We start from the raw sequence: 25254 nt of genomic DNA on the forward strand, positions 1-25254 counted from the left end.
TTTCATAATAGATGTACAATTCTCAAGATTAACAGGTATCATCTTCCCTTATAGGGAGGTAAACGGTTTGCCCAAATTGAGTAACAATTTTTCCCCCCTTTTTATGCCTCCCTTGAAACCTGCTTTTGAAGATCGAATTTTCTATTAAGTTCTGGCCTTTTTGTCAGGAAGGTCTGGAAATCCCTTACTTCGTTGAATGACCATTTCCTTGCCTGAAATATTATGCTGAACTTTGCTGGGTAATTGATCCTTGGTTGTAGTCCCAGCTTCTTTGCCTTATGGAATATTGGATTCCAATTCCTTCGATCTTTTAATGTAGAATCTGCAAGGTCCTGTGTGATCCTAACTGTAGCTCCTCGATATTTGAATGGTTTCTTTCTGGCTTCCTGTAGTATTTTCTCCTTTACTTGATAGTTCTGGAATTTGGCAACAATATTTCTTGGGGTTTTGAGTTTGGGATATCTTTTGGGAGGTGAATGGAAGATATTATTCAGACTTTTTTTCATCGTGGCTTTCTGGCAGGCCAATAATTCTTAAATTTTCTCTCCTGGATCTATTTTCCAGGTCAGTTGTTTTTCCAATTAGATATTTTGCATTTTCTTCTGTCTTTTCGTTCTTTAGATTTTGTTTGACTGATTCTTGATGTCTCATAGAATCATTAGCTTCTGTTTGTCCAATTCCAATTTTCATCAAATTGTTTTCCTTAGTTAACTTTTGCATCTTCTTTTCCATCTGTCCAGTTATTCCTTTTAAGGAATTATTTTCTCCAGTTAGTTTTTGAACTTCCTTTTCCATTTTTCCAATTTTCCCAGTTAGGTTTTGTGCTTCCTTTTCCATCTGTTCAATTTTCCTTTTTAAAGAGCTATTCTCTTCATGGAGTTCATTTCTCATGCTTTTAAAATCATTGGCCAGTTTCTCTTCTATTTCCTTCTTCAGCTGTTCCAGGAAAGCTTTTTGTGAATGCGAGCAGTTCATACTCCCTTCTGAAGTTTCAGATGGGAGTATAGTCTCACTACTGACCTCTTTGGTATTTGTGTTTTGGTCTTCACCCCCATAGAAAGATTCTGTGATTTTTTTCACCCTTGTTTTGCTTTTTCTTGCTCATGATGGTAATTGTGTGTTGTGGCTTCTGGTTCTTTCAGTTAAAAGCTGCACAACTTGGTGTTGAGTTGATTGGTGTGAAAAAAGAGCAGATTGTCTTTTTATCTTTTTGTTTTGTGTTTCCCCAATCAGCTCTGGGGCTAGCTTGTTAAGTGTGGGGGAGGGGTGGTCTGGTCACAAGAGATCTCAGCTGAGCTGAGGCAAAAGCAAGGTCAGGGGTTGGTGATCCCAGCTGCCCTATTGTCTTCCCATTTCCCCTGGAGCACAGAGGCACGCCTGGATCCTAGTGTGAGTTTCCACCCCTCCGGAGGCTCCTCTCCTAGCGCTGAGGCACACCGAGGTCCTAGTGCGAGTTTCCACTGCTCTGGGGCCCCTCTTCTTGTTTACCTCTGCCACAGTAGGAGGAATCTCCCTTAGCTATTTTCCTAGCCTCAGGTGTTATGAGACTGTTTGCCCCCTACGCTGTTCCCGCTAATCCAGGACATTTCTGGGGAAATATTTTATGGTTCTTTCATGGTCATCAAGAGGGGAGGAGAGAGCATTTACTGATCACTCCACCATCCTGGCTTCTCCCTCTAACCTTGTTTCATTCCCTCCTCCCCTGACTTTATTACATTTTTCTCTCTAGCACTTTTCCTGGCAATCGGTGCCATAGCAACTAGTCTGGTCTGTACAAAGGTTGCTTGCTCTTCAGCCTGAATGCTGAGAATTCCCATTCATACTAGCTAACTCTTTTTCCATCTGAATTTTTTTCCTTCAGGAGCTTATCTCTGCTTTTACATATAGCACTATCACCTGTTAATAAAATCCAGCCTTTCCTACTGGTTCTTTCCTGCTAGTTCTTTCCCTGGTTTTATTGGTGTTCCTTGCAAACAGCTTTCCAAATCTCTAGGTTCTCCCTCCTGTAACCTCAGTTCCCAGTTTTCACAGGGTCCGGTGCTTTTTAGCCCATTCCTTTACTAGGGAGGAATAAGATTACTTATCCAGGGATACTTTCTTCCTCTAAAGCCTTTCTGCCTCCAAATAGAGATTTCATAGTATTGCCAAGGCAATATTCACAGCACTGACAGTGACTATGAATATGCCAGAGAGTCTCCATATAGAAGGCAGAAGAAAAATATTTATTCGGATACCAGAAAGCCAAATCCCAACATCATAAAGGCAAATCCATCATAGTAACGAAGAAGTCAATATACCTTAGCACTGTAGGGGATGTGCCATTCCCAAGCCTTCCTCTTCCTACCTGGGCCTTCCCATAAATAAATATTCAGAAGACTAGCTGTGCTTTCCTGTGTCCTGTATCCTCCACCCTAACTGTTCTCACCAACTTCCTCCCAGCTCTGCTCCACCCCTTCTGTTCCACCCATTCAGCAGGTTCCTCTCACCAGGTGTGACTTACTTTTCCCTGTGATTTAAACAGGTGACTTGGGCCTATTAATGGATGGAAATTAAACAAAAATACATTAACAATACAGATATTTGTAAAGGGCTTTGCAAACCTTAAAGCACTACGTGAATGCTAATTACTATCATTATATTAGTTAGTCATTAGTTTGATATTACTGAAAAGTTGTCCAAGTAGGATCTAGCATAATCCGTTTTAGACTATTCTGGCTGATTCTCATTGTATGCTTACTGATAGTCTTATTGATTTGATTACTGTTGGTTCATGTCGTAATCTTGGTAGCCTAAATTTTTAAAATCTCCATTTGGTTGGTTGAGCAAATTTTTTTCGAATTTCCATGCATTTCACTTAGAAGTGTTAATAATATTCTAGGGCTTGATGCAGGGAAAGGGATGGCTGTCAGTTGCAAATTTGAACATTTGGAGAGTAGGATTTGGGCAGAATATTTTTTGATAGCATTTTAGGTGAATCTATAGTTCCCTCTTTTATAACTAATTTTGTGTTAGTGCTCAGTAAAATTGTTTTAACAGCTGGTCTAGAAAAAAGCCTACTGCAGATGGTCAGGTATGAGCTGAGGTTTAAAGGAAGCCAGATGATGATGGTGAGGAGAGAAAACTTTGTAGGCATGGGGGAACAGCTAGTGGAAAAGCAGGGTGTTATGTGCAGGGGATAGCAAGAAGACCAGTGGTCATGGGTGTGGAGGGTAGGGTAGGGGAGGAGCTTGGGAGAGTAACTCTAAGACTTTGGGCTTAAGATCACTGGCATTTTCATGCCAAACAAAAGGCTATTATAATTGTCCAGATGTAAGATAATGAAAAAAGGATCACGTGTGTGACAGTTCTGTGAGGTAGATGTTATTGTTATATCCTCATTTTGCAGGTAGGAAAGCTGAGGCTAGGGTGGTTAAGTGAATAGCTTAGGGTAATACTGCAAGTAGGAATATGAAGCAGGATTGAAGTCAGTCAGATCTTCCTGATCCAAGTCCAGAGCTCTGTCCACTGCACCACTCGGATACACTAAAGTATTGAGCAACCAGAATTTTTATGATCTTGGAAAGCTTTTAGTCTCCCTATCTTCAGAACTATTCAATTTTACATCCCCTTTATTCTTGGGTGGATGGGTGGGAATAAAGCAGTGGGAATTAGAAGAGATCTAAGAGATCATCTACTCCAACCTTCTGATTTTACAAGTGATGAAGTAGAGGCACAAAGAGGTTTATTTCCTAAGGTCACATAGCAATAAATAATAGTTTGAATTTGAGCTTGAGTCCTCTTGACTTCAAATCCAGTTCTTTATACTATTTCCCAAAGTTTTTCATACATTTCTGTTCGAAAATAATAACTACATCCCCCCTTCTCCAAATTTGGCTTCTAATTCACATTTCTTTTTCTGTCCGGAATGCTCTACTAGAGCTTCCCAAACTTATTTGGTGTACTGCTCCTTTAAAAAAAAAAACTACTCGGTTCTCTCTCCCTCAATCTACATACTTTAACCCTTTAACATTAAAAAAAAAAAATTTACATCGTTTCAGACTACTGCCACCTCTGTTCCAGTGCCCCCCAGGGGGTGATATTGCCCACTTTGGGAACCTATGTGTTTAGACTGACCCCTATGTTGTGACAGAGGCATTGTTTAATTATGAATACAGTTTTTATCCTAGGAGTCTCCTACTTGTCAGTTCACCAAAAAAACTATACTCAGGATTTCCAATGACCACTTAATTGTCAGATCCAATTGCAATGTCATATTTTAGCTTTCTGCCCCCATACTTATTTTTAGCACAGTGTTTTTAGTAGATATGTTGTATTTAATTGCATTAAATTTCTTAGATAATCTCTTGAAATAATTATTTCAGTGGCAAAACCTCCCACAAGGTTATTTTTGTTTCAGGATAGATGTCTAGATGAGTACTAATTTTTTAAAAAAAGAGTATTAAAATCAACACTTTAAAATTCAATTTAACAAATATAAGTGATAATTAAATTTACATTCTGTAAGGATACGTTTAAGTTACATTAATTCAACAGTAAGTGATTAATGAGAGTATATTATTGTTCTCTATACTTAAAACTGAGATGTCTTTGCAGAGTAGAGGTTATAATTTCAAATTAAATAACATTTAACATACTCATGTAATCTTTTAAGAAAGAAGCTTTGCTTAAATAGGGCATATTAAGCCATTTACTTTACTGAGGTAACTATCCATGTTCTGAAAAAGTCTGAAGAAGTGGTAGTATTGAATTTGTCATAATATGAGCATATTATTCCTCTATAATATCAGCTATTTATATTTTAGATCTAAGGAAGAAGAAATATGTAAAGAAAATTCCAATAAGGAATTGAAGTCATTGAAGTGTGAGACTGATCGGAAGTGATTGAAGGAATAATTCAGTTTGTTCTTACCTTAGATCTTAGGTGAATAGTATAATAAGTTCATCTCCAGAGGAGCTGCAGGTGGTAAATTTTTGTTTTTGTTTTCTTGGTTTTTATCCGTAGTAATTCTTAGAGTGATGATCAGATGAGAGAAGGGTAAAGCATTTAGCAAACCTTAAAGCACTATATAAATGCTAGCTATTATTGTTATTAAGACCATCCACCAAGTTTTTTGAAGTTTGGGTGTATTCCCTTGAAGGAATGTAATTTGTAGAAGGAATGCCAATGGAATTAAATCAAATCTACACACATTTATCAAGTTCTTAATAAATTCAAGCCAGGCAATAGTCTAAGAACTGGGAATACAAATGAAATAAAAAAGATGGACTGACAAACTCCTTGAAGGAGTTCACATTTTAATGGCAGAATACAGCATGTAAAAAGAGCCTGAAAGAAGGGAGAAGAGATAAAGGTACCTAGGGTAGGGGCATTGAAGAAGTCTGAGTGAAAGAGTTAGAAATGTATCCTGGAGAAGAATGAAGACATCGCTGAATTGAGCCTTTTCCTTTTGGAGATTCCAAGAGGAAAAAGTCAATCAGAGGAAAAGGAGAAGCTTCAGGGGTAGGGTGAGCTTTCAGGGTGAAGAACTTTCTAGGGCAGTAGAGAAAAACTCTATATCCTCATATATGTAAATTTTATATCCTTGTTGTTGAAGTAGTCCATTTTGTAACTAAAAACAAATACCTTTTTGTTGTCCATAGCTTTCTTTGACATCTCCTGAAGGAGTAGGATGTTTTTCTTCTTTTGGTTCTAACATTAACTTTAAAAACTATGTACTTACAGATTGAAAAAGTTCACAGTTCCTGGTTTTTAATTTCTAATGGTAAAGATAGAGTTGCCTATAACATTGATTTAGATAAAAAATATCCACTTTTTGATTCACATTTATAAAGTTCTTTCAATTTTTTCAAATTTTGAAGTACTTATTTCTCTCAACTTTGTATTGTTAAAATATTTAGAATACATGCTTTGTCGTAAATAGAACAATTTTTGTTTTTGATATTTTCTTACACCCTGATCGAAATAATGCTCATTCCGTGTTTATTTATATTCCTTTCTTATGGTTTTTCAGGTGTCTGCTTCAAGTGAACATAAGCAAATAACCAAATCATGATTCAGTTTTTTTATATTACAAGCACACCCTTTTATTTAAAACAATTTAGTTTTATTGATATTTTTGTTTTGCATTACCTTTATATCCCAATATGTCTCTCCCAGAGAGCCATTTCCTGAAACAATGCCCTCCCAAAAGGGGAGGTGAGGAAAGTCGTTCAGAAATATTAACCAGTACATCAGCTAAGCCTGACATTATATACAATATTCCATGCTGTAGTGGCAGAGAATCATACCTCTGTATGAATGTTAGAGATTTTTCCATTTGGGGATTCTGAGCTTTTGTGATTATATTAAAAACTTTTTGTCTAATATAAACTATCAGATAGAGAGAAAAGTACCATTTGGACTTGAGGGCCATTACATTGCCCTGATTAAATGTCCAGAGAGGGAAAAGGGTGGGGAAGAGAGGGAAGCTAATAGAAGAAAGATAGTACCCTCCCTATTTTCTCTAATTTGTGGAGTTTATATCAGATGAAAAGTTATTAATAAAATCATAACAGCTTAGAGCACCTAATTAGGAAAATTCATACCATTGCAGTGGTGGTTTGGCTCTGCACCCCTCATTAAGATTTTTATCTTTAGCTAACCCTAGGCTCATTAAGTTTGAGGGGAAAAAAGCAGGACTTGGGACACATTTAGGTAAAAGAAGTGAGCAGAATATATTATAGTATTTCTTGCTGGATATGCAAAGAGAGGGGAGATTGAGCAAAGAGCAGTACCTGAAGAGTTGGGTACAACCTGTAGTCCTTTATCTTTACGAAGAAAGATGGAGTCGCATTCTCCTATATCTTCATTGGGGTCATCCTTGGTCATCATAATTTCATAGCATTCAGATTTCTATTTACATTATTTTAGTCTTGACCATGTAATTAGTCAGTTTCATTACATTCTGTCAAATTTAATTGCTCCTACTGATGTTCTACTGAATGGAGCTTGGAGGAAGTCATTGCAAATGAACTGCCTAGTCCACCACAAATTTATGTTATCCTAAACCATTAGGATGTGCCCTCAATGCAACAAGACAGTTATTTAGTCTTTTCTAATAAATTTCCTATTTCACTCCTCATAATGTGTTCTAACTTTTCTTTCCTTAAACTGATCACGCTTCCTTTTCCCTTCACTCAACTAAGGATCATGAGAAAATTGAGGCCATTTGCCCTAAGTTCCCTCTTCTTCCTGTCTCAAAGTCTCACCATTCCTTAAAGTCATCATATACTTTTTTCTTTACTACAGTCTCTGATAATGAGGTGGCCCTTCTTTCAAAGGCTAGCTCCAACATGTGCCCTTGAATTCATCCCTTCCCATAATCTCAAGCACATCACAACCTCAACCATTCCTCTGAGTTCTGGCTCTCTAGTTTTTCCCTACCTATTGGTTCTTTCTGTTCCACATTCCAGAATGCCTGAGTCTACCTTATCCTTAAAAAAATCTTCACTAAACCTTATTATTCCTTCAAGCTATTATTCTACAGTTTTTAGCTCTAATTTGGGCAAACTTCTAGGAGAAGCTATCCCAACTCACTGCCTAAATTTGCTTTCCTCTTACACATTTCTTAAGTAATGTTATTAATATTAAGTGATGTTTATTTTTTAACTGAAATTGCTTTCTATAAAGTTACCAAAAATCTCTTAATTTTCAGATCCACTAGTCTTAGTCTTCATCCTTGACCTTTCTGTAGTATTTGACTTGTGACGGAAGAGGTAGAATTAAGATGCATAGTAGAGAAGTACTCAGCCAAATTCTCCCAAATTCCCCTCCAGACAACTTTAAAATAATCCCTCAAATTGAATTCTGGAGTGGCAAAACAAACAAAAATATGAGACAATTTTCCAGTCTGAGTCAACTTAGGAGGTTGCTAGGAGAGGTCTGTCTCACTGGGGTGGTGGCCAGGTGGGCATGGAGCACAACGTAGGCATGCAGGCTACACCCTGGCAACTTAGCAGTGAGCATGGGAGGTGGCTGCCTTGATGTCAGCAGTAGCTTCTGGAGTTTTCAACCCCCAGACTGAGGGGGGCCAGAGGGATATCATGAGGAGATTACAGCGAATGTTTTCCTAGAACTGGGTTCAGGACCTTGTTGCATTGCCCATAGATAACTCTGAGTCATGGTCCCACTTCCAAAAGGAATGATACCACTTGTAGCTGAAGAACTGAGAGAAATGCTTGTGGTCATTCATGGGGGAGTAAGAACCCTGATCTCAGTTCCAACTAAGAGGAAAATACTAGCAATTGTGACTATAGGAGAGCTGGCGATCTGATCATAGTCCCAGGATCAAGAGGAGTGTTAATGTTGGTTGCTGCAGGGGAACAAGGTCCCATCCTTATTTTTTAAAATTTTTTAAAAAATTTATTTATTTAACTTTTAATATTCATTTTCACAAAATTTTGGGTTCCAAATTTTCTCCCCATTTGTCCCCTCCTCCCACCCCAAAACACCAAGCATTCTGGTTGCCCCTATGACCAATCTGCCCTCTCTTCTATCATCCCTCCCTTCCCTTGTCCCCATCTTCTCTTTTGTCTTGTAGGGCCAGATAACTTTCTATACCCCATTACCTGTATTTCTTATTTCCTAGTAGCAAGAACAGTACTCAACAGTTGTTCCTAAAACTTTTGAGTTCCAACTTCTCTTCATCCCTCCCTCCCCACCCATTCCCTTTGGGAAGGCAAGCAATTCAATATAGGCCATATCTGTGTTATTTTGCAAATGACTTCCACGATAGTCGTGTTGTGTAAGACTAACTATATTTCCCTCCATCCTATCCTGCCCCCATTGCTTCTATTCTCTCTTTTGATCCTGTCCCTCCCCAAGAGTATTGACTTAAAGTTGCTCCCTCCTCCCATTGCCCTCCCTTCCATTATCCCCCCCACCCTGCTTATCCCCTTCTCCCCCACTTTCCTGTATTGTAAGATAGGTTTTCATATCAAAATGAGTGTGCATTTTATTCCTTCCTTTAGTGGAATGTGATGAGAGTAAACTTCATGTTTTTCTTTCACCTCCCCTCTTTTTCCCTCCACTAAGAAGTATTTTGCCTGCCTCTTTTATGAGAGATAATTTGCCCCATTCCATTTCTCCCTTTCTCGTCCCCAATATATCTCTCTCACTGCTTAATTTCATTTTTTAAAGATATGATTCTATCCTATTCCATTCACTCTGTGTTCTGTGTGTGTGTGTGTATGTGTGTATGTAATCCCACCAACTACCCAGATACTGAAAAGTTTCAAGAGTTACAAATATTGTCTTTCCATGTAGGAATGTAAACAGTTCACCTTTAGTAAAGTCCCTTATGACTTCTCTTTGTTGTTTACCTTTCCATGCTTCTCTTCACTCTTGCGTTTGAAAGTCAGATTTTCTTTTCAGCTCTGGTCTTTTCATCAAGGATGCTTGAAAGTCCTCTATTTCCTTGAAAGACCATTTTTTCCCCCTGAAGTATTATACTCAGTTTTGTTGGGTAGGTGATTCTTGGTTTTAGTCCTGGTTCCTTTGACTTCTGGAATATCATATTCCACACCCTTCTCTCCCTTAATGTAGAAGCTAAATCTTGTGTTATCCTGATTGTGTTTCCACAATACTTGAATTGTTTCTTTCTAGCTGCTTGCAATATTTTCTCCTTGACCAGGGAACCCTGGAATTTGGCCACAATATTCCTAGGAGTTTCTCTTTTTGGATCTCTTTCAGGTGGTGATCAGTGGATTCCTTGAATACTTATTTTGCCCTCTGCATCTATAATATCAGGGCAGTTTTCCTTGATAATTTCATGAAAGATGATGTCTAGGCTCTTTTGATCATAGCTTTCAGGTAGTCCCATAATTTTTAAATTGTCTCTCCTGGATCTATTTTCCAGGTCAGTTGTTTTTCCAATGAGATATTTCACATTACCTTCCATTTTGTCATTCTTTTGGTTTTGTTTTGTGATTTCTTGGTTTCTCATAAAGTCATTAGCCTCCATCTGTTCCATTCTAATTTTGAAAGAACTGTTTTCTTCAGTGAGCTTTTGAACCTCCTTTTCCATTCTGCTTTTTAAAGCATTCTTCTCCTCATTGGCCTTTTGAACCTCTTTTTGCCAATTGAGTTAGGCTATTTTTCAAGGTGTTATTTTCTTCAGCATTTTTTGGGGTCTCCTTTATCAAGGTGTTGACCTGCTTTTCATGATTTTCTTGCATCTTTCTCATTTCTCTTCCCAGTTTTTCCTCCATCTCTCTAACTTGATTTTCAAAATCCTTTTTGAGCTCCTCCATGGCCTGAGCCCATTGAATATTAATTATGTATGTTTGGGATACAGAAGCCTTGACGTTTATGTCTTTCCCTGATGGTAAGCATTGTTCTTCCTCATCAAAAAGGAAGGGAGGAGATATTTGTTCACCAAGAAAGTAGCCTTCTGTGGTCCTATTTTTTTTCCCTTTTCTGGGCATTTTCCCACCCAGTGACTTGACTTCTGAATTTCCTCTCCACACCCACCAAGCCTCCAGATCTGCCCAGCCATTGCTTGGGGTCTGAGATTCAAATGCTGCTTCCCAGCCTCAGGGCTTTCGTTGGGGGCGGGGCTGCTAGTCAGTGTGAGATTGTGCTCAGGTGGAGGCAGGGCCGCCACACCTCAGGGGGTTTATGCAGAGACCTTGGACAATGGAACCGAGCTCCTGCCTGTTTTGGGAGCCCTTGTCCTCTGCTGCCTCCGCTGCTGCCTCCTGAAGGAGTCTGGGTTATGGGGACACCCCGCTCCCCTCTCAACAAGCCAAAAAGACTCTCTCACTGACCTTTGCGCCTGTGGGTGGAGGGACCTGCGCTGCGGCTGGAGATTCTGTCCCTGCAGCCTGCTGGGATCTGCTCCTCTCGGTGCCACGCAGCCAAGGCAGGGCTGGGCTCTGCTCTGGGTCCAGTGCACGATGGACCTTTTGGGCCTGTTTTTCAGGTCTCTCTGGAACAGGAATCTCTTCTGCTCCGTTGTTCTGTGGCTTCTGCTGCTCCAGAATTTGTTGGGAGTTCTTCTTTACAGGTATTTTATGGGCTGTGGGTTTCAGAGCACAAGGTCCCTTCCAGGTCCCTTCCTTATTAAAGACCAGAACACAGGTCAGGAGAGCAGTGGCTATACCTCTCCTCAGATCACAGTAGTCTTGGATGATCTTCTAACCTATAGGACTGGTGTGTCCATCTGTCCTTCTCACCCTCCACCTCCTACCTTCGAAAAATAACAAGACAGACCTGTACAGGAGCAGAGCCCAACTTTAACATAAAATTAAAAGTCAAGAAATAGGTTAGAAATAAATGTGCAAACAACAGAAAAGGATCCTGACCATGGAAACTTACTGTGGTGACAGGGAAGATCAAGGCACAAACTGAGAAGATAGTGAAGTCAAAATAGCTACAGTTACAGTAAAGCCTCAGAGAAAAATGTGAATTATCATAGGCCCAATAAGAATTCCTAAAAGAGTTCAAAAGAGGATTTTAAAAATCAAGTAAGAGAGGTAGAGGAAAAATTAGGAAAAGACATTAGTGATGCAGGGAAATTATGAAAAGAAAGTCAACAGCTTGGTAAAGGAAGCACAAGAAAAATGCTGAAGAAAATAATACCTCAAAGAACAGAATTGGCTAAGTGATAAAAGAAGCAAAGCCATGGAAGAGAAGAACCCTTTGAAAAGCAGAACTGGCCAAATGGAAAAAGAAATACAAAAAGCTCACTGAAGGAAAATGTTCCTTAAAAATTAAAATTGAGCATGAGGAAGATAATGATTCCATGAGATACCAAGAAACAATAAAACAAAAGAATGAAAAAATACAAGAAAAGAGGAAATATCTCATTGAGAAACAACTGACCGGAAAATATGTTAAGGAAAGATAATTTAAGAATTCTTGGACTACCTGAAAGCCATGATCACAAAAAGAACCTAGACATCATATTTCAAGAAATTATCAAGGAAAATTGACTTGATATTTTAGAACTAGAGGACAAAATACAATTTTGTCCTGTAAGAATTCTCACAATGAAAACTCTCAGGAATATTATAGCTAAATTCCAGAGCTCCCAGATCAAGAAGAAAATATTCAAGAAACAGTTCAGATATTGCGGAGCCACAATCAGTATCATTAGATTTAGCAATTTCTACATTAAAGGACTGAAGGGCTTGAAATATGATAGCCTGGAAGACAAAGGAGCTAGGATTACAGCCAAGAATCACCTACCCAGCAAAATGGAGTTTAATTCTTCAGAGGGGAAAGAGGGATATTCAATGGAATAGTAGACTTTTAAGCATTACTGATGAAAAGACCAGATATGATGAGAAATTTTGAGGATTCAGTAGGGTTAAATTGTATACATTCCTATATGAGAAGGCAATACTTACAACTCATAACTTCTATCATCGTTAGGGCAGTTATAATGAGTGTTCATGAACTGAGAGGGCATGGATATGTTGCATATGATGGGATGATTTTTAAAAATAATTTAAATTGAGGGGTGAAAAAGAGGGATGCACTGGGAAAAGGGGGAAGGAGAAAGAGGAAGAATGTGAAAAATTATCTCATGTATTACAAGGCATGAAGGAAGACCTTTTACAGTGGAGAGGATGGGGGCCGGGAGTGATGATAATTGCTTGAATTTTACTCTGATCAAAATTGACTCAGAGAGGGAATAACATATACAGTCACTTGGGTATTGAAGTCTATCTTACCCTACAGGGAAGTAGGAGGGGAAAAGGAGACAAGAAGAGGAGGGAGCTTGACTGAAGGAAGGGTGGATTAAGAGAGGTAGTGGTTAGAAACAAAACAGACTTTTGAGGAGGGAGGGGGTAAAAAGTGAGAGAGAAGAAATAGGCAAAATAGGCTGGAGAGAAATACACATTTAATCATAACTCTGAATGGGATGAACTCACCCAAAAAAGGGAAGCAGATAGCAGAATGGATTAAAAATCAGAATCCAACAATATATTGTTTACAAGAAACACACTTGAAATAGACACACTTTTTGTTGCTTGTGGTTCAGTTAGTTTCAGTAATGTCTGACTCTTTGTGAATCCATTTTTGAGAGTTTTCTTGGCGAAGATACTGGAGTGGTTTGCTGTTTCATTCTCCAGCTCATTTTACAGGTGGAGAACTGAGGCTGACAGAATTAAGTGACTTGCTCAAAGTCACACAGCTAGTAAGTTGTCTGAGACTGAATTTGAACTCTGAAGATGAGTCTCCCTGATTCCAGGCCCAATGTTCTATCCATTGCGTCATCTAGCAGCACACAGAATCACAGAATAAAATTAAGGGGCTAAAGTGGAATCTGTTAAGCTTCAGCTGAGGTAACGAGAGCAGGGGTAACCATGATGATCTCAGACAAAGCAAAAACAAAAAAATAGACCTAATTAAAAGATAAACAAGGAAACTACATTTTGTTTCAAAAGGTATTATTGATAATGAAATCATACCAATTCTAAACATACGTACCAAATGGCATAGGATCTAAATTCTTAAATAAAAAGTTAAATAAAAATAAATAGTAAACAGTAAAACTATACTAGTGGGAAACCTCAACATTCCCCTCTTAGAACTCGATAAATCTAACCATAAAATAAGAAAAGTCAAAAAGATGATTAGAATTTTTTTAGAAAAGTAAGATATGACAGACCTCTGGAAAAAATTGAATGGAAATACAGAAATAGAAAATAGTATGTTTTATTCTCAGCTACACATGAAACCTTCATAAAAACTGACCACATAAAAAATTAAAAACAAATTACCAGTATCAAAAATGAAAAGGGTGAATTTACTACCATTGATGATGAAATCAAAGCTAATATTAGGAGCTATTTTGCTCAATTATATATCAACACATCTGACAGTCTAAATGAAATGAATATTTACAAAAATATCAAATTTCTGGATTAACAGAACAGGAAATAGAATACTTAAGAAACCTTGTCCTAGAAAAAAAAATTGACCAAGCCATAAATAAGCCCCCTAAGAAAAAATTCCCAGGACCAGATGGATTCATAAGTAAATCCTATCGAACATTTAATGAACAATTAACTCCAATATTATATAAACTAATTGGACAGGCAAAGAAGGAGTCCTGCTAAATAACTTTTATCACACACATATGGTGCTAGTACCTAAACCAGGAAGAGCAAAAACAGAGAAAGAAAACTATAGACCAATTTCCCCAATGAATATTGATGCAAAAAAGTTTAAATAAAATACTAGCAAGGAGATTACAGCAATGGATTAAAGAGATTATGCACTATAACCAGGTAGGATTCATATCAGCAATGAAAGATTGGTTTAGTATTAGAACTATCAGTATATAATTTACCGTATGAATAACAGAATCAACAGAAATCATATGATTATCTTAATAAATGCAAAAAAGGTTTTGACAGTACAACATTCCTATTAAAAATGCAAGAAAATATAGAAATAAATGGAGCTTTCCTTGTAATAAATAGCATCTATGTAAAACCATTAAGCATTATCGAAAACTAGCAAGCATTATCTGTAGTAAAGATAAGCTAGAAGCTTTTCCAGTAAGATCTGGGGTGAAACAAAGATACTCATTAACACCTCTGCTATCTAATATTTTCCTAGAAATGCTGGCTGTAGCAACAAGACAAGAAAAAGAAAATGAAGGAATTAAATTAGGCAATAAGTAAACTATCACTTTTTGCAGATGATTTAATCGCATATTTAGAGAATCATATAAAATCAACTACAAACTAGTTGAAACAATAATTTCAACAAAGTTGCAGGATATAAAATAGACCCACATTAATCATCAGCATTTCTGTGTATTACCAACAAAGTCCAGCAGCAAGCGATTGAGAAATTCCATTTAAAATAACTGCAGACAGTATAAAATAAGGCTCCCCGCCAAGACAAACCCAGAAACTATATGAACACAATTACAAAATACTTTTCACACAAATAAAGTCATAATCTAAAGTACTGGAAAAATATTGTTTATGACAATTCTATCTAAATTAATTTACATATTTAGTGCCATAACAATTAGATGACCAAAAATTTATTTTGTAGAGCTAGAAAAAATGCTAACAATTCGTATGGAAAAATAAAAGTTCAGGAATATTAAGGGAATATGTGGGAAAAAAGTGTGAAGGGAGGTGGCTTGGCAGTACCAGGTCTCAAATTGTATGACAAAGAGGTAAACATCAAAACAATATGATACTGGCCAAGAAGTAGAGTAGTGGGTCAATGGAATAGATCAGATACACTATAAACAGCAGTACATGACCATAGTAATCTAGTGTTTGACAACCCAGAGATCTAAGATTTTGGGACATGAATTCATTATTTACAAAAATTGGCAGGAAAAAATGAAAAGAAGCTTGGTAAAAAATAGGTGTACACCTGGGGCAGATTAGTGGTGCAATGGATAGAGTGCCAAGAGTTCAAATTTGGTCTCGATACTTACTAGCTATATGGCCCTGAGTAAGTCACTTAACCATTGTCTCCTTCACTTGCCCATCTGCAAAGTGAGTTGAAAAAGGAAATGCCTAACTACTCCAATATCTGTCAAGAAAATCCCACAAGAGATCATGAAGTCAGACATGACTGAAAAGACAACAACAGCAACAGATTCATTTTTGGTCAATTTATGAACTGATCTAGCCTTCTGGAGAGCAGTTTGTAACTGTCCAAAGGGCTATAAAACTGCTTACCATCTGACCTCACAATAGCACTATTAAATCTATATCCCAAAGAGATTTAAAAAAAAAAAAGGAAAGGGACTTATATATACAAAAAATATTTGTAGCAGCCTTTTTTTTCCTTTGATAAAGAACTGGAAATTGAGGGGATCCCCATCAATTAGGAAGTGGTTGTGTATGGTTGTGATGGAATACTGTGTTTTAAGAAATGATGAGCATCATTCTTTCAGAAAAACCTAAGATGACTTACTTGAACTGATGCAAAATAAAATGAGCAGAGCCAGAAGAACATTGTACATAGTAATAACAGTATTGTAGAATTATTAACAGCAACTTAGCTATTCTCAGCAATGCTGTGATCAGAGACAGTTCTGAAAGATTATAACATGCTATCCATCTCCAGAGAAAGAACTGATGGGGTCTGAATGGAGACTGAAGCATATTTTTAAAACTTTCTTTATTCTCGGGTTTTTGTTTTTGTGTTTTTTTTTGTCTTTGTCTTCTTTTGCAACGTGGAATATGGAAATGTTTTGTATGAATACGTGTATAATCTGTATAAAACTGCATGCCATTTAAGGGAGGAGGAAGAGAAGAGAGGGATAGGAGAGAATATGGAACTCAACGTTTTTAAGAAATGAATGTTAAAATTTTTTGTTTATATGTAATTGACAAAACAAAATGTAAAAATTAAACCTAGTATTTGACATGTTACACTGAGTGAGTGATAATGTTTTTTCCATCATTGTTGGGAATTTTCGTAACATTACTTTTCCCTCTTCTATACCCTGTTGGTTCTCTCAGTCTTTTTTGCTTTTTCATCCATATTATAGCTTAACTTTGGATATACCCCAAGACTCTGTCCTGGGTCCTCTTCTCTTCTTATAGCTTCTCTCTTCTCTCATCACTTCCTGAAGATTGTTTTAATTTTTGTGCTAATTACTCCTAGGTCTTTATATTTAGCCCTAGTCTCTCTCTTGAACTTCTACTCTGTCATCCTGTTTGACATTTTGACTTGGGTATTTCTTAAACATCTCAAACTCAGTATATCTAAAGCTGGACTCATCTTTTCTCGCACTTCTATACCAAAATTCTCTATTTCTATTAAGACCATCACTGTTTTTCTAGTCTCCCAGTTTTGCAGTTTTATATATGCCACTTACCTGGTCAGTTGATAACTTGTTTTTTTATTTCCACAACTCAGGTACTTTAGTCCAGGTCTCATCACCTCTTGTGTGGACTTTGCAACTGCTTCCTAATTGGTCTCTTTGTCTTAGATTTTTCCACACCCTCCACTCCATTCCATCATGTACAACAGCTGCAAGTGATTTTCCTAAGCACAGACCTGACAGTTATTCCTCTCTTCAGCAAACTCTAATGTCTTCTTGACTCTAGGCTTAAATATAAGCTTCAGCCTAGCTTTTAAAATCCTTTACACTGTTATACTACTCTTCCTAGATTCTGATCTAGCCAAATTGGTCATACCTTTCCATTTCCAGTCTCTGTACCTTTGAATTGGCCACCCCTCTTGTCTGGAATGCACTCCCTTCTCACTTTCACTCCATAGAATCCCATGCTTATTTCAAGACTTGACTTAAGCAGCACCTTCTACATGAATCTTTTTCCGATTCCCCTCAACTGCAAGTACCCTTCTTCCTTGGTTACATTGTGTCTATTTTGTATGTACTTATATGTATGTGTTGTCTCACATGATAGAAAATTTAAGTGCCTTGAGAGCAGAGGCTATGTCATTGTTTGTTTTTGTGTCCCCTGGTGCCTTGCTTATTACCTGCTACATAGTAGATGGTTATCCTTGTTGGCTGATTAGTTGAAAGTCTCTGTGTATATTGTTTTGTTAATCCCTTACTACATTTTGCATCAGTTAAGTGAACTTTTGAAATTATATAGCATATAAAACCTGCTTCTTTCTCAGTTGTAAAGAATCTATGCTAAACAATAGAAAAATGCATCTCTTTTTTGATAGGACACAAACTTAATAGATTCAGCTTTCCTAACTTAAGTAATTATTCTTATCTAGTGATTAAAATCTTATTTTATGTTGCTTTACTTTCTGTCATCAAACATGTTGCTTTCAGAAACAAGTTATAAATCTCTACTTAGCCTTGGATCTAAATAATTTTTTAGAGTTGTAAATAAAACTTGTAAATTACTTTCTTATAGCCCAAAGAATGCAATGGCGTCAAGATCCCAGTTGATACCAGTAAACCTAATCCAAATGAAGTGGAGTTTGATAATCTATATTTGGATATGAATGGAATCATCCATCCTTGTACACACCCTGAAGACAAGTAAGTAATTGTGGAATTTCAGAGTTGAAAGGGGACCCCAGAGGCTATCTAGACCAATCTGTATTTTAATAAAAATCCCTTCTATAACATAGCAGCAAGTAGTTCCTCAGGCTTTGCTTAAAGATCTCCAGTGAAGGGAAGCTTATTATCTCCTGAGGTAACCTTACAGATCATACTAGTCATCAGGAAATTTTTTTTCTTGGACAAGTCTAAATCTTCCTCTTTGTAACTTCTACCCATTGTTCCTGGTTCCACCCTCTGGGAAGATCTTGAACTCCTCTGTCATTATTTCTTCCATCCTCTGCATACTTTCAGCTTATCCTTTATAAATTGTAGCATCCTGAATTGACCGTAATGTTCCAAATGGGTTTTGACTAGGACAAAGTATAATGAGACTATGTCACCTCTTTAGTCTTGGACAGCAGGCTTATCTTAACGCAGCCTGTCATCGTATTATGTTATTTTGGCTGCCAAGTAATGACACATTAAATTTGCAGTTGACCCTCCAAATCTTTTACAAAACAAACTCTGTAGCCATGTCTCCCTTATATTATAGTTGTAAAATTGATTTTTTTAATTCAAGCGTGAGACTTGGAAGTTTAACAGAAATAAATGTATATCTTATTAAATTAGGCCTGGTTTTCTAGTCTCTTAAGAGTTTTTGGACCTTCACTGTGTTATCTAGTATGGTAGCTTTTCCTCCTAACTTTTTGTTATCACAAATTTGACAAGCATGACAACCATGCCTATTCTCAAATCATTTGTAAGCGTGATAATCAGCTTAGAGTCAAGTACTACTTCCTGGTGAGTATAGTCATTAGACAGCTTAGAAGTTGACAGTGAACCATTTAATGGCTGTACTTTAGGTCTAGTCATTTACCAAGTTTCATGTGCATGTAGCCATACTATTGCCTTGCTTTCATATTGTCTACATGAGTAATATAAAAACATTTGTAAAATGAATTGCTAAATCATAGAAAAGCTATATGTATGTATGTATGGATGGATGGATGGATGTGTGTGTGTGTGTGTGTGTGTGTGTATGTGTGTGTATGTACATATAATAGTCCCTTGGTCTACCAGTCCAATAAACTCATCAGAAAAGTTACATGACACCTGATTTCCATGAAGCCCTCTTGGCTTTTTTTGGTCATTGCTTACTTTTACACATATTCACAAACTATTCTTTTAGTGATATGTTACAGATTTTTCAAAGTTAATCTCATTTTCCCTTTGGTTTGTAGTAGAATCTTCTTTGAAAGGTAGGCCTTGGTAGGGTTTCATTAGTCACATCTGCCAGATTTTTTTTCTTTTGTTTCTGTGGTGGTTTTTTTTGTTTGTTTGTTTGTTTTTGTTTTTGTTTTGTTGACTGGCACTTGGTTTGTCTAGGCCTGGTAGTTTGAACTTATCAAAGACTGCTAGGATACTTTCACTTTTTAGCTTTTTGTGGATTTCCTAATCTAAAGGTTATTCTCTTTGACAGAAAACAGATTCAAACTTAGTGTTGAGTAGCTCTCTTTTTTGTCATTATCATCTTATCCTCCTTGAGTGTCATGCCTTCTTTCATTCCCCTTTTCTTAATATAACTAAAATATGCCCCTGTTGGCTTTGATTTTCTGTGCCCATGCAAGTTCATTCTCAGCTTTGGCACTCCTGACATTTTTCTTATGGCCTCATGCCACATTTTTGTATTCATTCTCCATTACCTGTTTTTATTTCCATATTTTGTACAATTTTAAGTTAGTTGATTAATTCTTTGTGGACATCACCTCTTTAGACAGCTTATCCTCTTCCTCTTCATTAGTATTATTTCTCTTTGGATGTTCATTTCATTTATTTCTGTTGAGATTACTTCCCCTGTAGAATTTTAGGCCAAGGAATCTTACCTAGTCATTCTCTAAACTTTTAGAAATCAGCTTTCCAAAAATTTAGGTTGTCTGTCAGACTGTGTTCTGAGATTTCTTCTCCTTTATCACAGATTGTAAGATGGCATGATCATGCTTCCTCTAGGTGCTCATTGTTTCCATTTTGTCATCAGTTTCTCCATTTTTCAGAGAAACCTGTTTCTGGTTTCCTTCTTTTGGTTTCTCTACCTTTTTACGACTCATTGGTAAACATTTATTTAATACTTTCCGTGTGCTAGATGCTAGGGATACAAAAACCAAAGAACTTAACATTTTATTAGGGGAAACATCATGAATACATATCAGTAAATACAAAGCAATATACAGAGTATAAGTGGTAATTTCAGGGAAATTAAGATCGTTTCTGTAAAGGAAGCAGTACTTGAACTGGAATTCTGATAGACTGAGGTTTTGTGTTAGGGACAGTTAGAAGACCAATTTGGCTGGAAATTAATATTGACTAAATCTGGGACAGCTAAGTGGCACAGTGGTTAAAGTGATAGACCTGTATAGACCTTCCTGTAGTCAGGAAGACATTTTCCTGAGTTCATATCTGGTTTCAGACACTTATTAGCTGTGTGACCTTGGGCAAGTCACTTAACCCTGTTTCCCTCAATTCCTCAACTTTAAAAGAGCTGGAGAAAAAAATGGCAAACCACTCTAGTATCCTTGCCAAGAAAACCCCAAATTGAGTCATGAAGAGTCAGACATAACTTAAACGACTGAACAATAACAATAATCTGGAAGAATGTGTCAGTGCAAGAAACAAAGAATTTTTGGTGACAAACAATGGAATTTGTTTTTTATTTTAGTACCAGTGAGTAGACACAGGAGCTTTTTCATCAGGGGAGTAGTTAGTCAAACCTGTATATTAGGAATATTACTTTGATTAATGCATGAAAGATGAGGAGAGACTAGGGTCTTGGAGACCAATTTAGAATCTATTGAAGTAATATAGGTACTAAAGTGCTAACTCTGAGTAGAAAGAAAGGAGATCAGTAGGAGAGATGTAAAAGCAGAATCAATAAGACATGGTAACTGGTTGCTTGGGGAGGTTTGTGGGAGAGTGAGAAGTCAAGGATGACTGAGGTTTTTGAATCTGCATAACGAACTATGTTCTTGGCCTTGAGAGAAATGGGAAAGTTTGGAAGAGGGGCGGGAGGAAAGATAATCAATTAGTTCTCTTTTGGACAGATGAAGTTTAAGTACCTACAAGACATCTAATGGGAATGTCCAGTAGGCAAGTGTTGATTGAGAGCTGGTTTTGAGATGTTTTAAGGTGTTAGACAAGATCTGAGTCATTTGCATAGAGATAATTGAACCTGTGGGAGTTGTTATCACTGAGAGTGTAGGGAGAGAAGAAATAGAGGTATTGCTTAGACAAGCCAAGAAATAATTAGCCACTCTACTTTTGGCAAGGAATGAATTTAAGCAGATGTCCAAAAATTAGTCTCCTCTCATTTCTCTCATTGTCGAAGCATGGCTTTGTCCTACACTTGTGAATTATTTTCTTAAACTCATCTACTACTTCTTTTTGTTGACTATGATATGATCCTGTGACTCATAATCCTTTATTATGGTACTTAATAAAACCATATGATTTTGTTTCTCTCAGTCTTCACCTAAATGTTCTCCACTGTTGTCCTTCTGCTCCTTTTAGTTCCTTGATTTCCTTGCATGAGCATATTTTAATTTGCAGTTCTATAAATCCCCCTTCTTTTGAAATGTCTTTATTTTGCGAAAGTTGTAATCTTCCAGAGCCATATTTCAGTCTTGAGTCTTATGTTATGTCATGAAGTATCAGTGATACTTATGAGGAAAATTTTTTTCCTTTTCTTAAGATCTCTAATTCACCTTGCTTCTTACTCACACTTTTTGCAGTGTTATGTAGATGATCTATTTTGTCATTATAAGACATCTCTATATAAGATTATTTCTATATGATATAAGATGTTATAACATATAAGTATGATAGGAATATTATTTAATTTGCTTTAAATTACAGACCAGCACCAAAAAATGAAGATGAAATGATGGTTGCAATTTTTGAATATATTGATAGACTCTTCAATATAGTAAGACCAAGACGACTTCTCTACATGGCAATAGATGGAGTAGTAAGTATTAAAACAATTTCATTCATTCACTGATACATTGCTAATGTCTAGATTAAAAGCAGACTTAAATACTGACCTTTACCCATGGGTTAAGAGCTAGAAAGCATCAGTTGGGGAAGGGGGTAGTCTTGGTTCTTTGTTTAATGGGGATTTTTTTTTTTGAGTACTTAAAAGCCCAAGGCCACTATAAGTTATCGCTTTTGTATATTGATACCAATTACCTAAAGTCAGGACAGATTGAAAAATTATGTAAATAAGCATAATAAAAATTACACATGTGAAAAAGGCCAGTGTAACTATTGATAGCTTCCTCGTTAGTTTTATTTTGTGGTTTCAGTGTCATTCCTTATCTGCTCCTTAGGGCTAGTGTAATTTTGGTTTTGAGAGTCCCGACTGCTTATAAGTGAGAATTATCAAATACCTTCTAAGTTCTGTTTACTAAATAAAAATACTTGGCTAAAGTAAAAAAAAAAATTATAGTTCACCTTTTTAAATTACATTGTAATTAATTTTTATCTTGAGTAAGGCAAAAAGGAGAACAGGAAATATTTTATCTTCTATTATGTAGTCCATTTCATATTGATTTGACGACTTCTAGAGTATGCTTTTTCTTCACACTACCTAACCCTTTATTATGGTACTTAATGAAAGCATCATTACGTTTTGTTGTTAAACTCAACTGACAGTACCAGTTAGTAGACAGTATTATAATTTAGCATTTATCATATGGGGATTTATTTTGTTGTCCAAGTTTGGGCTTACATATACTAGAAAGGGCCCAGGATTAAGAGAATGGTCAGAGAGGGATTCCAGAAATGGAGTAGCGGCAGGGCCCTGACCATTAATACAGGTCCAGAAATAATGTATTATAATGGTACATCTCCATGAAGCACTAGTTCATCAGCATTAAATAGAAATTCTTGAAACAGATGATAAGGTCAAGTTGAAGACATTCTGAATAAGTTGGTTTATGACTATCTTTCTTTTGGATATGTCTGGAACATTTCCTGAATATGAAAAGACTTGTTTCTACTATATTATTAGTTTTCCTCTGGTTCTTCAAGAAAGTGGAGAGTTTCTCAGTATTGGGTTACTATATTTATGAAACATAGAATTTTGGAGCTGAAAGGGACTTGGGAAATTTTACAGATAAGGAAGCTTAAGGCCCCCAAAATGTGCTGCACATCCTAAGTCACTTAGTCAGAATTCTCTTAGTGCTAGAATACAGATTGTTCATCTCAAAGTTGAATTTGATGAACTCAGGCTTATATACTACATATTTTTCTATGCTTTTGCTTCAAAATTTTGTGGCTTCCTGTTCCATTTTTCTAATATTCTTCCATCTTGAAAGGGTGAAATACTAATTATAAAACTGGATATAGGCAGTTAGGGTAGCTAGGAATTACCAGAGAGGTAGTTAGCTTAGGTGGAATTACATCTAAACCTGCAGAAGGTGTTTGTTCTGCTTTTTTGAGGTTTGGGATACCTTGCAGCATCATCTTGGACTCTTATTTTCTTTCTGCATAGAATCTCCTTCCAACAAACAAAAATAAAATCTCTGCCTGTTGAAATTTTGTTTTTGCATCATAGCCTAATTCCATTAAGCATTCTCTGATAACCCCACAACTAGAAGTGATGTCTGTGTCTTTTCCTCTGTAGAACTCTCATAGTACTTTAATCTTATAAATATAAGTATCACTGAGTCTGGCTGTGGACCTTTTGTGGTTTCTTTTGTTTTGGTCTGGACCTGCGACTTTTGGACAAGACCTAAACACAGGTCTTACTTATTCCAAAGCTGGTTGTCTTTCAGGAGATCCCTTAGAGGCACCTTGACAAAGTAGATAATCACTTTTGAGTCATAGAACTATTATCCACCTCCCTGAATTCATTTTTTAGGTTCTCAGTTAAGCTATGGGATTTGTGATTTATAATTTTAAGCGGTATATTCTATTAATAGAAAATTTGTCAAGTATTAGAATTATTGAATATATCTTATCTTTCTCCTTCCATGTCATATATAATGTTTATAAACTAAAATATTTTTCTTGTCTTTCCTCCCTCTTTCTGACTATACTATTTCTGTTTAGTGCTTTATCTCTTTTCTAGTCATTTCCATTTACAACACTGTTTTTATCCTTCATTATTTACTCTTCCTTTCCCACATACCCAGTCAGTTGCCAAATCTTGTGATGTCTTCCTCCACTGTGTCTCTCAAGTCTTTCTCCTCTACTGATACAGCCACCACCCTATTTCAAATTCTCATCCCTTCTTCGCTGGACTATAGCGTTAGGTACCCTAAGTGGTCTCTGAAATCTTTCCTCTTTCAATCTATCCTCCACACAACTGGTAAGAGTGATTTTCTTAAAACACAGGTCTGACCATGACATTCCTCTTTTCAAGAAACTATGCCTTGGCTTTGTATTACATCTAGAGTCAAATGAAAACCTTTAACAATGTGGCCTCCCATCTGTAATTTCCAGGCTAATTATATGTTATTCCCCTTCATATACTGTTTGATCCAGCCAAGTTGTCCTTCTGTTCCCAGTGTACGTCCCCACTCCTCCCTTCTCTCTGCTTGAAATGCACCTTGCACTTAGCTCTGCATCTGGTATATTTTACATGCAGACGTTCCTGATCTCCCCAGATGATAATTTCTTGCAACTTAAAAAATAAAATTATCTTGTATTAATGTGTTTATATGTGTGTGTGTGTATGTATTTTCACATACATATGCGTCTTGTCTTCCCTGACAGAATAGAGCTTCTTGAAAGCAGGGGCTACTTCGTAATCTTTATGCGCATATTTTCCTGGTCTTTCTCTTTGAATCTCTATTACCCAGATAAGTTCCTGGCACTTAGTAATATGCTAACTGTGTTATAAGCTGCAATCATTTTTGCTTTCAGGCTCCACGTGCTAAAATGAACCAGCAGCGTTCCAGGAGGTTTAGAGCATCAAAGGAAGGAATGGAAGCAACTATAGAAAAGCAACGAGTCAGGGAAGAAATACTGTCAAAAGGTTAAAACTTTTTTGTTAAATTTCATTTTTCTTTTAGCTGTTTACTCATAAGAGGGTTTACTAATTCTTAACAAGAAAATATTTTTCCTTAAGTTTATCAAAGGATAAACTTGAAGCACCTCAGAGTCATATTTGGCCTTTGGGAACAAGTTGTATTGCTTTCTCTTTTAAGCCTGTTGAAAATCTCTCATGTCATTTATTTTCTCTACCTTATTTTTC

General features: G+C 36.7%; 1 protein-coding gene across 3 annotated transcripts in view; it reads left to right on the forward strand.

The window, feature by feature from the left end:
• XRN2 (5'-3' exoribonuclease 2) overlaps window positions 1–25254 on the forward strand; it is a 120922-nt gene that overhangs the window by 26569 nt on the left and 69099 nt on the right. The window contains exons 2-4 of one of the 3 annotated variants that reach the window (XM_072634595.1): window positions 17872–17999; window positions 21909–22020; window positions 24924–25035. In XM_072634595.1, the coding sequence (XP_072490696.1) occupies window positions 17872–17999; window positions 21909–22020; window positions 24924–25035 (352 nt within the window). The remainder of the gene's footprint in view (window positions 1–17871; window positions 18000–21908; window positions 22021–24923; window positions 25036–25254) is intronic. The other 2 variants (XM_072634596.1, XM_072634597.1) reach the window with 2 other exon arrangements.

Source organism: Notamacropus eugenii, chromosome 1 (assembly GCF_028372415.1).
Source record: "Notamacropus eugenii isolate mMacEug1 chromosome 1, mMacEug1.pri_v2, whole genome shotgun sequence".
NCBI lineage: Eukaryota > Metazoa > Chordata > Mammalia > Diprotodontia > Macropodidae > Notamacropus > Notamacropus eugenii.